Raw genomic sequence first — 15,148 nt, 5'->3', positions numbered from 1 at the left:
GCCACTCCACCAGCCCTTTTTTTGAGATAGGATTTTGTAAACTTTTTGCCAGGGCTGGCTTTGACTGCAATCCTCCTGATTGCTGCCTCCTGAGCAGCTAAGATTACAGGCCTGATCCACCAGAACCCAGCTTCTGAGGTGGCTTCTTATGCAGCAGTAGATAGCTCTTAGATTTTCAGAAGTAGGATTGCTTGTTTACAATGTGTATGTTTTTATTATTTTGATAAATACTGAGTCGTACCATTTTGCCTTCCCAGAAACAATGTGTGAAAGTATCAGTTTCTACACTATCTTGCTGAAAACTGTTTTGTCAAATTTATGAACTTAAACTAATGCAGTAAATAAAATCAGTGTTTCAGGGTTGTCTTAATTTTGTGAGCCTGGGGATTAAACCCCGGTGTTACACATTAGGCAAGCACTCTACTACTGAGCCACATCTCCAGCCCTTGAATTTGGAGATAGGGTCCATGTAGCTGAGGCTGTCCTTGAACTCTCCATCCTCCTGCCTTCCCCTCCCCGGTACTGGGATTACAGGCTTGTACCATCATACCTAGCTTTAAGTTTCATTTCTTTTATTATGTGTGATGACCCTATCTTTAAGGCCTTAAGTACTTTTTTGTGAACTGTCATGTTCTTGGCCTAATTTTTAAACTATTGGTCTTTCTTATCAATATGTGGAAACTCTTCAAAGAGGAGGGAGATTAGCCACTTGTATATGGTAAGAACTGCAAACATATTTCCCAATTTGGATTTTTTTGGTTGTACTGGAGTTTGAACTCATGGCTTTTTGCCAAGCCACTTGAGCCATACTTAAGGCCTGCCAATTTGTTTTCCTTTCCTTTTCTTTCTTTCTTTCTTTTTTTTTTTTTTGATATAGATTCTGACTAAGTAGCCAAAACTGGCCTTGAACTCTTGATGTTCTGGCTTCTGAGTGCTGAAATTACAGGCATGCATCATTACACTCAGGCTTGTTGTCTTTTGATTTTGTTTATGATGCTTTTTACCCCATAGAATTTTTTTACAGAGACAAAGGTATTACTCTTTTCTTTTAGAGCTTCTGAGTTGGAATTGGAAAAGCCTCACTTTGGGAGTTACAAAAATTTTCACTCTTCTTTTCTTTCAGTATTTGAATGGAATTTATCTTGACAGATTACGATTCATTATCTTTATTTATCCTTATTTGTGTTTTTGCGGTGTGGGGATAACCCAGGGCTTCCTGCATGCTAAGCAAGCACTATACTGTTGAGCTATACATAAACTCCTCCATCATCGTTAGAATAAAGTTCAAGGTCAAAACAATGGAAGACATGACACCGAGTCACCCATGTGAAGGGGAGACACAGGAGGAGGAGAAGCTGTTTTAGGAGATTTTAAGGGAAGGCATGTACTATTTGGTACATGTTGGGCTCATGATACCCATGGGACCTCGAGATGCCCACGATTCTGGGTCTGGAGCTCAGGAGAAACTTTGTGTTAGAGATATGGCTTTGGAGACTAGCAGACAGCTGTCAGGGGTGTGTGTAAGTTTGAAGAAGGGAAGGTCTCAGATGGAACTCTAGGAAGTGGTCAAGTTCAGGTCCCAAATGTAGTAATGAGGGAAGAGCTACAGGGGCTTTGTCTCTGTGTCCCACAGGCTTGCCACGAAAACAGCCTCAGAGATGTTTGTAGGATGGAGGCCCTTATGTGAGACATGAGTATCTTTGACTTGATGGCAAAGCAAACAGGGAGAGGGAGGAAGACCAACATCCTCTAGCAGTCAGGGCTAGCCCATCAAGTGGGAGAGAGACCCTGTGACAAGGGAGGGGAGGAAGCTCCATCAAGCATGCAGTCTGTCCCTCCTCCCCTCAGAGAATCCAAAGCAGGGCATTCACAGGGGAACTTGTTAGTCCTCTATGGTAGAACACTGGGAGCCACTCCAAGATAGTATTTTCTTTTCTTTTGGCAGAACAGGGGATGGAAGACAGGGCCTTGCACATGCTAAGAATGTGCTCTACCACTGAGCACGTTCATCACTCCATCCTCGATCATCACTCCATCCCTCTATCATTCCTACATTCCTAACCCCTAGCTGGTATTTTCCTTGGATCATAATGTAGCAATTAAGACTACAGACCCTAGAGCTACTCTCTAGCTTAAAATCCAAGTCTGTCACTTACAAGCTAGGCAAGTAACCCTAGGCAAGTTACTGAACTTCTCTGTGCCTCAGTGTCCTCTTCTGTAAAGTGAAGATAGTAATAGAATCTATCTCATAGAATTGTTATGAGGACTCAATGAATTAATATTTATAAGGTGCTTATATTGGTTTCTGCCACATATATAAATATTAAATGAAAACGAAGTAATTTCATTCATTTGTGGATATTTATTGACCAGCTAGTATGTGCCAGGCACAGTTTTAAGTACTGAAAACCCAGTAGTGAATAAGGCAGGTGAATATACCTGTCCTTGTGGAGTTTATATCCTAGTGGGTTTGGTGGTAGTGAAGACAGACAATATGTGAAGTGAATAGGCAGAATATATGATCTGACAGATCCAAGTGGAGACAGGCAAGATGTGCAGAACTTGTCAAGGTCACTAGCACCTAGTGCACAGTGGGGCTCAGGAGATGGAAGGAAAGGAAGATCCTGTACAAGAGGCAGAGTAGACACTGGGGCTGTTCAAACCCTCAGAGCATAGTCACCATCATCACTATCACATAACAGCAGCAAACACTCATATAGCACTACTCTGTAGCAGGTACTGTCCTATTCACTTATATCACCTCATTTAATCCTTACAGCCACCTATGGGCTTAGTACTATTATTCTTCCCATTTTTTCAGATGGGAACCAAGGCTTGGAGAGGTTAAATAACCTGCCTCATAGAGTTCACAGGGGACTAAACTGGGATCCCAGCCCAGGTCATCTGGCTTCCGTGTTGGTGGGATCAGATCTGCAGGTAGAGGGGACAGGACAAGTTGCTATACCTTACAACCAGGCTGAGCCTGAGCTTCTAACAGACTGGAAAGAATACACACTCCCATGCTTACACTCACTCCCAAGAACCACTTCAGGGCTGGTCAGAGAGACTGTGAGGACAAAGGGCTCAGTTGGGGGGAGCTCCATCCCCAGAGCTAGTGTCCAAACAGCCTGTCCACTAGACACACTATTTCATGAGGCTTTGAGTCCAGCCTCCTGCAACTTTAAGTACGACTCCAAATCCCAGTGATCCCACAAATTAAATAATGAATGTCAAAATCCTGAACAGCCTAACAGAGACACCAACAACTTCATATTGCAGCTGGGAACCAAGAAGGCAAGTCATCAAGAGGCTGAGAAAGAGAGGCAGACAGGACTGGTGGGCCCAGAGAGCTGGAACCCAAAGTAGTAAAAGCCCAAATTGGGGTAACCCTCACCAGTTTACAAGACCCTTCCACACCTTCCTCACCTTCTTTGAAATCATCTAATACCTTGGACGAGTCAAAAATTGTCAGACCAGCTGAGTGCTGGTGGCTCACACCTGTAATCCTAATAACCGGGAGGCAGAGATCAGGAAGATCTTGGTTTGAAGCAAACTTGGGCTAATAATAGTTTCGAGACCCTATCTCCAAAAAACCCTTCACAAAAAAGAGCTGGTGGAGTGGCTCAAGGCATAGGACCTGAGTTCAAACCACAGTACCATAAAAAAAAAAGTCTGACCAAATTTTCAAAGGGGAAATTGAGTCCTAGAGAGGATCAAGAATTACTGAACTCACATAGGACTACGGGTCAGGTGTCCAAGAGCTCTTCCATGGTACCACCCACAGAGAGGTATGAAGGAGACAGGCAGAGATAAGGGGGGAGAGGAGGCAAGTGGCAGTTAACTGGAGAGGCAGAGGCTAATGTGGAAGATCCAAAAGCAGAGAAATTCACCCTGATCTTTACAGGGCCCCATCAGGCAGAACTTGGCCTCTTAAAAAGCCCTCCCACCCTGAATTCCCTGTGAGCTGATCAGGGTAACTATGTTCTGGCTCCTTCTTTCCCAACTGGGGCAAGCTGGATTTTAAAAGGAAAAGGAAAAGGACCAAAGTTTTTCACAAAGACTCAGACAGCACTTGACAGTTTCCAATCTCATAATCATTGGACTTTAAGCAGGGATCTCCCCATCCCCTTACTGTCACCCACTGTACAAAAATGGGAGATCAAGAGATGAGAAGTTATTCTCTGGATGTCCATAGCAACCCAGACACAGGTTTCCTGACCAGGGCATACTAGAGAGAGACAGCTGAATTCCCTTGCTGAATTTTCTCTCCCACGTTACCCAGCATCATTCTTGGCTATGCTGACACTTGCTGAGGAATTTGGGAACTCCTATACAGCATAATTTAAAATGAGGGGATTAAAATGGTGTCTGGCCCACAGTATGTGTTCAATAAATATCAGTCAAGTGAATACATATCCGGAGAGTCAGGGCTGGGGAAGTGGCACAGTGAGAGCCCGAAGCCTAATGATCAGGGAACCACGGCTTTATCTTCAGATACATGAAAGGCTAAAATTCTAATTACATCTTTTATGAGGGCGCATTATGTGCTACGTACTGTGCTGGGTGCTGGGGGATTCAGTTAAGAACAAGATAGTCATATCCTGGCCTCAGGTACAATGTCGGGATAGGGGCGTATGCGGCGGGGAAGCTGCCTGTGCAACATAATACAAACATTTTTCTCAGCCTGAACTGTCCTGAAATGGTCTCTCTGCTCAGAGGCGCGGCGGGACTGCAGTGTACATGCAGAGTACGGGCCGCCCACCTGTCAGCCTGCGCCAGGAGGATGCGGAAGAGATTTCTGCCTTGGGTGAGGTCACTTCCCACCCCCAGGTTCTCTGCCTACAAAACCCTGCAGTTCTCTGACGCTGAAAACGCCGATCTTATTATTTTCTGACTTTCAAGTTCCCATGGGTGCTGGGCAACCCCAAATGCTAAGTCGTCAGGCTGCTCACGCCCCTAAACCCCAAAGAAAGAAAAGTGAATTCAGCAAGGGTCCCACCACTGTCTGCTTCAACGACTTCTCCCCAACTCGTGGGAAGTAGCTCAGACGCCAAGTGCCGCGGACGTCGTGAGAGTGGTGTCTCTGAGAACCGGAGACAGAGCCAGGACACGTGATAGTAAGAGTCACGTTCTGCGGTGCGAGGGGCTGAGATTCAGCTGGTCATGTGACACGGGTGGGGGGACGCGCCATGGCGTGATGTGAGATGCGGGTCCCTCGGATTACGTACAAATGACTCATTCCCACGCCTTTTGGCAACTAGATTTCCGTTCGAAGATGAAATATTCCGGTGAAGGAGGCGGGTTCTCGCGTTCAGACAGTTTAACTTCCGCTCGGGGCGCCGCAGCATCCGGCCTCCGCCTCTCCCCCGGGCGAGGAAGGGACACGAGCTTGTGCGCATGCTCAAGTCATCCCAGAGGGGCGGGGCCGCGGCTGCGGCTGCGGTGCGGGAGGGGGGAAGAAGAGGGAATTCCAACCTGTGGGACTTTGGGGGGGGGTCCCGAGGTCGGCTCCTTCCCATTGTCTGTGGACGGTGCAAGGGGTGGAGCCTGAAGCGGCTCGTGAGTGTGGTGGGGTCCCTAAGGTGGGGGGGGGCTGTCAGTGCGAGTGGGGTACGGGACTTTCAAACTTAGAATCTTGAGGCCCTCGGGGCTCGGGCGCCGGGGAGGGGAGCTCGGACCGCCATGCGCGACAGGACCCACGAGCTGAGGCAGGTGAGCAGTCGGGGCAGCAGGACTGGGGGCGGGAAGACGGACTGGAATAAAGGAGTCCTGGTCTTCGGGACAGGGAGGGATGGCTGATGGCCAGGAAGGAAAATGCCGGAAGCCTGTGGGTCCTGCGGGGTGAGAGCCGCAGCAAGGAAGTGGTACCAATGACTTTGGCCCTGGCAGGGGGATAACAGCTCGGACGATGAGGACAAGGAGCGAGTCGCGCTGGTGCAACCTGGCACGGCACGGCTGGGGAGCCCGGACGATGAGTTTTTCCAGAAGGTAAGGGGATGGAGTGTTGACCTGGATTCTCCAGGGAGCAGAAGGACCGAGGAGCGGGGCGGCCTGGAATACCACATATTTCTTTCAGTCCTCCCGGTCATCCTCTCTAGGTCCAGACAATTCGGCAGACTATGGTCAAGCTGGAGAATAAAGTCCGGGAGTTGGAGAAGCAGCAGGTCACCATTCTCGCCACGCCCCTTCCCGAAGAGAGTAAGCGAAACCCCCGGTGGACACGTGCGCAGCCCAATGGATTGTGGGGGTTGTAGTTCCCTGCAGGTGGTGGCTAGGGTAGTTTCTTGAGGTAGGAACTGTGGTTTGGAAGTCTGGGCCTCTTCTTCTTTAGGCATGAAGCAGGACCTGCAAAACCTGCGCGATGAGATCAAACAGCTGGGGCGGGAGATCCGCGCACAGCTGAAGGGTGAGCTCCTGGGGCCTCAGCTCTTTCTCTCTGTCCCTGCACTGAACCTGATAAATCTGGGGAGTATGTGGCCCAGAGAGGCCAGTGATATATTCAGGCCACACAGCAGGCCTGAATCTCTGTCTTCTGGCACCCAGTCCATGGTAATTTCCATAGCACTTGGCTGCTTCTTAAGTTCCTTTATTTACAATGAAACCACTTATTCCTATAGTTCTTGTCTCCTGATGTATACTCTTTGGGAAGACAGATGGGGATTATGTTATGAGGTCTCTTCATACTTCTGGGAACCTACTGATGTAATGCAAAGAAAAATAAACTTTCTCCTGTTACAGGCTCAGAATTGGCCTTATTGTTGTTGTTATTATTTTATTTTGTATGGTGCTGGGGAATCAAACCCAGGGCCTTGTGCATGTTAAGCTACATTCTTAGCCCCTAGTTATTTTGTAATAAAAATCTTATGGAGACAAGAGCACCTGTAGCTGAAATGTGGTCCTGGCCCTGTGTCTTGGTCCCCAAGTGATTTTTAGAAGTCTCAAATCAAACCCTCTTTTCCCCTAAATCTTGTGTTTTCTCATAGCCATAGAGCCTGAGAAGGAGGAAGCTGATGAGAACTATAACTCAGTGAACACAAGAATGAGAAAAACCCAGGTGGGTTTGGTTTTCCTACAACTAGGATAGGCTGTAGGTTCAGCAGGTGTTTCATAAATGGCAGATGTATGAAGGAAGGGCATCGAGAGGTCTTCAAGTCCAGTATCTCTGTCATGATGATTTTCCAAATGGAGAAACTAAGGGTCAGAGAGAGAAAGCATTCAAGGTGGAGAACCTAGGTCTCATGATGCTCAATCCATTACACACCTGCTTCCTTCTTCTCTGTTTAATGAGAAGCACTGTGTCTCAAACTTGACTTAGGCTGACTATAGGAAATGTGCCTTCCAAAAGCTGAGAGGGGGAACTTGGGTTCAGTAGGGAACAAAGACACTACTTTTGTAAGATTTAGAAGCTAATGACTCTGCTCAGGGGAGGAAAGGGAGAAGTCAGAAATGACTGGCAGTTTTCCCACCCACTTGACAGGCAGAATTGGAGAAATCAGGAAGAGGAACTTCCCTGGGGCAACATCTTAGTAAGGAGATTTGGAATGATCTGACTGGTCCCCTCTGGGTGCCCAATGAGGACTGGTTTGGGGTTCTTAGAAGTCATGGTTGGAGTAGGTGGGCTCAGATTTGCTGATCATCTGGGATCAGCAAAGATTCCAAATGGGGGCTGTTGGAGTAGCTCAAGTGGTAGAGTACCTGCCTAGCAAGCAATGAGGCCCTGAGTTCAATCCCCTATGCCGTTATAAAGAAAAGATCCTGAGTTGGAGGTGGAGAAGTTTGAGCATTTGAAAGCAGGCTACTGAATCCAGGAAAGCAGATATGGTCCCTGAAGGAATAAGTTCATTTAAGACATCGGATGAGGAACAAGGTAGGACAGAACATATTTCAGAGAGGGTGTTTCATGAGGAATTTGTGGTAGTCATTGATGTGAGAGGCCAAGGACCTGGAGGTACCTGTTATACCTGGCATGTACCTGACCTCCAGGCACACAAGCACATTTCCAGTCTAAGCGGCCAGCTGGCCTTTCGCAAGTATTCAGCAGATCTACATTGAGTGCCTACTTTGTGCCAGACCGTTTTTGAACCAAAAATCCGTATCCTGAGGCACTTACATTCTAGTGGGACTAAACAATCATCATCATAAATAAATAATTTTAGAACAGAGTGTTAAGGAAAAAGTAGGGGAAGAGCAATGGAAAGTGCTGGGGATTGCAATTTAAATAAGATGGAGGAGCCAGGCATCAGTGGCTCGTGCCTGTAATCCAAGCTACTCAGGAAGCAGAGATCAGGAGGATTGAAGTTTGAAGCCAGCCCAGGGAAATAGTTCACGAGACCCTGTCAAAAAACACCTTCACATAAAAGGGCTGGTAGAATGGCTCAAGGTGTAGACCCTGAGTTCAAGCCCCAGTACCGCAAAAAGGAAAAAAAAAAAAAAAGATGGAGGGGCTGGGGGTAGATCTCCATGGTAGAGCATGTACTTAGTGCACACCAGCACTACAAAAGATGAACTTAAATAGGTAGCGAAAGCTTCATTTGGAACATGACATTTGAACAAAGACGTAAAGGTGTTTGTGAGGAATAAGCAGAAGGAGCAGTGAGTGCGAAGGCCTGTAGGAGGACCACTGTGGAGAGAGAAGAAGGGAGGTAACAACGCTGGGAGGTAAGGTCAGAGGGGACTTGCAGCAGGAGCAGCTCATGTAGGGCCATGTAGGCACTGACTACAATTTGACTTTCACTCTGAGAAAAGAGAGAGCATGTCAAGGTCATGACAAGATGGTGAAGGCAGCAGACACCTCATGACAACTCATGCTATAGCTCATTGTTCCCTGGGGATGCCAAGGTCCAAGTGGGCAAGGATTCTCCTTAGGTCCCCAGCCTGCATTCTCCATCTTTAGCATGGGGTCCTGTCCCAGCAATTCGTGGAGCTCATCAACAAGTGCAATTCGACACAGTCAGAATACCGGGAGAAGAATGTGGAGCGTATCCGGAGGCAGCTGAAGATCAGTGAGTTGGGGTGCTGGGCCCATGGCATCAGGGAGTGCTGATCTAGCTCTGAGCTGACCTTCTCTTTCGCAGCCAATGCTGGAATGGTGTCTGACGAGGAGTTGGAGCAGATGCTGGATAGTGGACAGAGTGAGGTGTTTGTGTCCAATGTGAGTGGCCACAGCCAACCTCCCTCTGCTGGGCCTCCCATTGCTCTGAGCCCTGGTGACTCATCAGGTCCTGGTCCTGCTTCTAGGCTAGAGCTGCTTTAGAAGCTCAACAAGAACTTTCAACCTGCTGCTTGTCTTCCTATGACCTGTTCCCCAACTCGTGTCTGCCCCCAGATACTGAAGGACACTCAAGTGACCCGACAAGCCCTAAATGAGATCTCAGCCCGGCACAGTGAGATCCAGCAACTTGAACGCAGCATCCGTGAGCTTCATGAGATCTTCACTTTTCTGGCTACTGAGGTGGAGATGCAGGTGGGTACCCCAGGCACCCTCCAGACAGGGGGCCATGTAGTTAGAACCCACAGTGGACCTCCACTCTTAGACTCTCTCCTAGGCTTTTGTGCTCTTCCAGGGTTAGGTATGTCCCCAGGTTCCCTTACTTCTATCCTTAGCTAAGTCCCCAGAACTGTGCCCACCTCCACAGCTACTCAAGTGGCCACCTGTCCCTCCAGCTTGCTCCTACCCCAGGTATGACCCATCCTGAACTCTAAGAACTCTAGTCAAAGTTGTTCCCTAGAGGGCCTGCCTCCTAAAATCCATTCACAGTTGGGATGGTGGATAGCATTCCTAGTCCTGTTGGAGGGGTTGAAGTGAATTTTCAGCCCTGTCCTGGAAGAGCTGACCTCAGTAGTGCTACAGCCAATGCCCTTTGGCAGCTGGGTGCCATAGGAAAGGACTCTCATTCAGTAGGACCTGAGACTGGTAGTGCCAGGAGGAGGCAGGGACAGAGAGGGCTTCACAGCAACTGGGAGACAGGCTTAGAAGAATGAGTGAATTCAGGCAGATTTGTGAAGGAACAAAGGTTCACCATCTGTGAAAAAGGTATGAGTGACTTGAGGTCCTGGGCTCCAGGCTACTACAAATGGAGGTTGTATAGAACAAGGGAGGAGTGCAGAAGGGACCATGTGACCTAACGAGGCCTAGAAGCCATACTTAGGAGTATGAACTTTTGTCAGATCTGGTCCCACTGGATCTTTGTTAGTGTAGTTGTTTGCTGCCAGGAATGTCCTTAGTCATCTTGGGCTGAGGTGGGCAAAGGAGCTGCTGGCCCCTCATTCCTGGTCATCCTGCCGCTCTGAACTGCCCCATTCTCTGAGCAGGGGGAGATGATCAACAGGATTGAGAAGAACATCCTGAGCTCAGCAGACTATGTGGAACGTGGGCAGAAGCATGTCAAGATAGCTCTGGAGAACCAGAAGAAAGCAAGGAAGGTGAGCCTCCATCCCTGGCCCCAGCTCTGGGCACTCCTGGGTGATTTTCTCTGACCCCTCCTCTCCCACAGAAAAAAATCATGATTATCATCTGTGTGTCCATCACTGTCCTCATCCTGGCAGTCATCATTGCCATCAGCACAGCAGTTGGATAATGCAATGTACTCTTGGTGAGATATGGTGGGCCTTCCCCATCCTTGGCACCAGCCTTCCCTCCTTCCCTCAGACCCTCTTCTCCCTCCTTCCCTTGTAGGCACTGGGAGTCCCAGGGACTGGGGCCTGGCCTTCTCTCCCAGCAGCTGTGGGGGCAGAGGAGAGCCTCCAGCTGGACCCCGTCGTCATACTGGCCCCTGTGCAGAGGGGCAGATGGTTCTTCAGGGGTTGGTAGCTGCTCATTCATGGGAGCCTCCCCTTCTAGGCCACAATGCCTGGGGGTGGGGGACCTCTGGTATCCTGTTTGACTGGGACAAATGGTTTTGTAAAAAATTAAAAAAAAAACAAAAGCTTGAAGATCCCTTTGCCTGTGTGTTACTGAAAGGACTGGGCCAAGGCCTCCAGGAATTGAGCCTCTGCATCTCCGAGCTATCACTGAGGCCAGGCCCAGCCCAGGGAGGCTCAAATCAGACTGCTGTAGGTGTTGTGATCACAGCAGGCTGACTCTGCCCTTCTGTTCCTCCCCAGGAAGGGTGGAGTGATGGGGGTGGGATAAAACCACAGCTGGCTCCTAGCTCAAAGTGTCCTATCACTGTGACCACATATCCCTGAAGTGATGAGCTGACCATAATCCAGGCAAGTGACATAAACTTTTAGTAAAATATACAACTGAGAAGGGTATTAAGCAACAAAATTTGATTGAATCTCATCGTTGTGGTAAGGGTCATATCAAGTATGTAAAAACCTCCAAACTGATCAAAGTGATTCCCAATAAAGCCATTCAGTTAGTCAAGATGACTGAGAGAAAATAAATTAAGCTGTTGTGGCAGTGCATGCCTGTAATTCTAGCTACTTAGGACACTGAGACAGGACGATCTCGAGTTTGAGGCCAGTCTGGGCTACATAGCAATACCCTGTCTAAAAACAGAGAGGGAGAGAGAGAGAGAGAGAGAGAGAGAGAGAGAGAGAGAGAGAGAGAGAGAGAGAGAGAGAGAGAAGGAGATAAGAATTTAGTTCTCCCTGTAATCCTAGGGATTACACCTAGGTTTACACCTGTAATCCTAGCTATAAGGCAGAGATCAGGAGGATTGAGGTTTGAAGCCACCCTGGGGAAATAATTTGTGAGAACCTATCACAAAAATATCTAACACAAAAAGGACTGGTGGAGTGGCTTAAGTGGTAGAGCTCCTGCCTAGCAAGCATGAGGCCCTGAGTTCAAACCTCAGTACCATTTAAAAAAGAAGACTAATTTATTTCTCCCAAGGAAGGTCTGCCTACAGTTGTCTAGAGAGAGGCATGGCTAAAAAGAATTATGAGTGTGGCTGTCCTCCCAAGGAACTGACTATATTCAATAAAGAAGTTAGTGTTTGAAGAAAACTGCACTGCCCACCCCCCACCTCAAGGAAAGCTACCAGCTTGGATCTTGACTGTGATTTTCAGGACTCCATGTGACCTCTGGGTCCCCAAGTTTCTATGAGCATGAAGGAGTCTGAGGAAGGAGCACATAACCTCCAATGTCCTTTCAAATGTAGCCAAGGAGCATAAATGGAAGAGGATGGTTGGCTCTAAGGAAAGAACCAAGGACATGGGAAAGAACAAACTAGAGAACTGTTCCCAGAAAGCTGCTCCAGTCCTAGAGAAAGGTGTGTGGGGGGGGTCTTTCTCACCATCAGCCCAGTAGGATTTTTGAATTACTACGGACCAGTAACTGCTGTGCCTCCTGTTTTTCCTTCTAAATGGGAGATGAACCATTTTCCTATCCTTGTTCTACTTTGTATGTTGAATGTATGTTGGAAGTTGGGAGGTGGGGTGTAGATAAATTCTCTATCTCTTTTCCATAAGTATCTGGACCAAAGGAAGCCACATCTGGACATAGTGCAGAGACTATTAGGGATCCTAGACTTGTGCCTGCTGCCATGATTACATGGCTCATCTAGGTCGTCTCCCTTGGGAAGGGGTTGTATATTATATGTGGAAAAAATTCAAAGGCAGTAATTGTGATGAAGAGGGCACACAGGGAAGATTCTATAATTGTTCAAAAATACTCACTGGCCTTCCTATCCCATGGAGGGATTATCCCCACTTCACTGACATTGGAAATGTGTGGATATTAGATTTAAATGTATGGAACTTGAGTAAAAATGACATGTGTCACTTCCAAGAAGGTTGTTTATTTTGTTGAGATTGGGTATCTTTATGTAGCCCAGTGTGGCCTCAAAATCCTCCTGCCTCAGCCTCCCAAGTACTGGGATTCCAGGTCTGTGCTACCATGCATGCCCAGCAAGAAGTTTTAACAGTCATTATGGGTCATCAGTCATCATTTCTTTCCTTCTGTCTTGAGATTGAAAGTTCCAGATAGAGACTGATCTTTTAGACTGGATTCTGGAATAAAGGTAGCATAGGGCTCAGGGTCCAGCATAGTGGTACAGTGCTTGCCTAGCATGCTTGAGGTCCTGGGTTCCATCCCCAGCATCATCCCTTCCCTACCATATACACACACACACACACACACACACACACAAAGATGGCATAGAACAGAGTCACAAGCCGGGGACCAGTGGCTCATGCCTATTATTCTAGCGTGGGAGGCTGAGATCAGGAGGATTGTGGTTTGAGGTCAACCTAGGCAAACAGTTTGCGAGACCCAATCTCCAAAATAATCAGAGCAAAATGGATCAGAGGTGTGGCTCAATTGATAGAATGCCTGTTTTGCAAGCCCAAAGCCTTGGGTTCAAACCCCAATCCCACCAAAACAAACAGAAACAAACAAACAAACAAAAAAAGAAAAAATCAACCTGGGAAGATGGGGGGGCTCCAACCTTCTAGCATCAGCTTGGTGCCTAGTAAATGTTCACCTCATATACAACCTTAGGATCACAATGGCATTGAAATTGAAAAGGAGCTATCCCAAAGGAAAATGGGCCAGGAGGGGAGGGAGGGAGGGGGGAGAGAGAGAGAGAGAGAGAGAGGAGAGAGAGAGATTTTTTTCTTTGTGGCTGGAAGTTGAACTCAGGGCTTTGCACATGTTAGGCAAATACACTACCACTGAACTATATCCCCAGCCCTCAACTGAAGTTTAAACAAAATAGAAGCTTACTTTTCTAAGTTATGGCAGGTCTTCCATGAAGTTGTCAAAATCCAGAGTCTATTTATTTACTTATTTATTTTTGAGACAGGGTCTCACTATGTAATCCAGGTTGGCCCAGAACTTGCAATGCTCCTGTCCACCTCTCAAATGCTGGGATTACAGTTATGAACCACCACACCCAGTTCCAGATTATTTTTATCTTATTGCTGTTCCATCCCCAGGATGCTGCCTGTACCCAGGGGCCCAAGATGGTCCTCTACCACTACCACAGTCCCACCCACAGTGAAGGCAGTAAAGTGAAGAAGATGGCTTGCCCTTCCCCTAACTTGCAGGACTCAAGTTGTACAAACCATTTCTTCCCTAATCTTGTTAAACAGAATGTAAGTCGTATGGCCACAGTCAACTGGAAGGGTCCTTGAGAAATACTATCTACCCTTTTTATGCAGATAAAAGTCCTATTACTCTGAAAGAGGAAAAATGAATATTGGGGGACCACTTACAGATGCAGTCAACACTGTATTAATTGATCCCAACTGCATTAATTCCCTATTACTGAAATAATAAAGTAACACAAACATAATGGCTTAAAACAACACACATCTGTTCTCTCTCTCTCTCCTCTCTATCTCTCTGTCTTCCTGTTTCCCCCACACCTTTGATGGTACTGAGGTTTGAAATCAGGGCTTCGTGCTTGCTAGCTCTTGAGCTACACGTCCAGCCCTGTATCTGTTCTCTTATAGTTCTGGAGTTCAGAAGTCCAAAGTTAGTTTCACTAAACTAAAGTCAGGGTGTCAACAGCCAACTCTTGGTGGCTCTGATGGAGAAACTGTTCCCTTTTTCAGCTTTCAATAGGTGCCAGCATTCCTTGGTTGGCAGCTCCATCCTCCACTTGAAAGCACATCAATCCAAACTCTACTTCCATCATCACCACCTTCTTTTCTAACACTTACTTCTGTATCCCTCTTATAAAGAACCTTGTATTGGGGCTAATGGAGTGGCTGAAGCTGTATAGCCAAGATTCCAGGGAGAGGGGCTTGGCTCTGAATGAGTGTGTCAGTAATCCAGAACTGGTCTCCACACATCAGCTCCCTGGCTGTGGATGAATGAATGCTGCACTTATAGAGCCAGGCTTGAACACTGTTTTGTGGGACCACCCCCCACTTCCTTTCCTTTAGCTTTTTTTTTTTTTTAACTTTTTTTGGTGGCAGGGGATTGAACCCAGGGCCTCGGGTGAGCCCCAACTTATCCAGGCATTTGGCCAGAGAGGGGATGAGGACAAGAGCCCACAGTGCAGACTGAGAGATGATGCCAGCTATGCTCAGCAGCACAGCCTATGGTTTTGCATTCCCTATGCATTTGCCACCTGTGAAAGACCGGGGAAGGAAATGAGGAGATAAGGGAAGTTGGAGGCAGAAGAAACACAAGAAACAAAAGCTAGACTATCAGGACGTTACTCAGATAACAAAACTGGACAAAGACAGCCCA

The 15,148-nt window shown here is 47.4% G+C and overlaps 1 protein-coding gene across 3 annotated transcripts; it reads left to right on the top strand.

Annotated features, from left to right (window-relative positions):
- The first annotated feature begins 4,827 nt into the window (after window positions 1-4,827).
- Window positions 4,828-10,932, top strand: Stx4 (syntaxin 4). 3 transcript variants are annotated; one of them, XM_020158339.2, is made up of 11 exons: window positions 4,828-5,712; window positions 5,890-5,988; window positions 6,099-6,198; window positions 6,332-6,406; window positions 6,984-7,054; window positions 8,894-9,002; window positions 9,075-9,151; window positions 9,326-9,463; window positions 10,312-10,422; window positions 10,494-10,583; window positions 10,676-10,932. In XM_020158339.2, exons 1-10 carry the CDS (start codon window positions 5,683-5,685, stop codon window positions 10,575-10,577), a joined length of 894 nt encoding a protein of 297 aa, XP_020013928.1. In that variant the 5' UTR covers window positions 4,828-5,682; the 3' UTR covers window positions 10,578-10,583; window positions 10,676-10,932. The 3 variants fall into 3 exon arrangements, with proteins under 3 accessions (XP_020013928.1, XP_020013921.1, XP_020013933.1); XM_020158332.2 differs by having other exon boundaries at window positions 10,494-10,592; XM_020158344.2 differs by lacking the exon at window positions 4,828-5,712 and having other exon boundaries at window positions 6,077-6,198; window positions 10,494-10,592.
- The last annotated feature ends 4,216 nt before the right edge of the window (window positions 10,933-15,148 follow it).

This window comes from Castor canadensis, chromosome 17 (genome assembly GCF_047511655.1).
Source record: "Castor canadensis chromosome 17, mCasCan1.hap1v2, whole genome shotgun sequence".
In the NCBI taxonomy this organism is placed as follows: Eukaryota; Metazoa; Chordata; class Mammalia; order Rodentia; family Castoridae; genus Castor; species Castor canadensis.
This window is presented reverse-complemented; position numbering and strand designations above follow the sequence as displayed.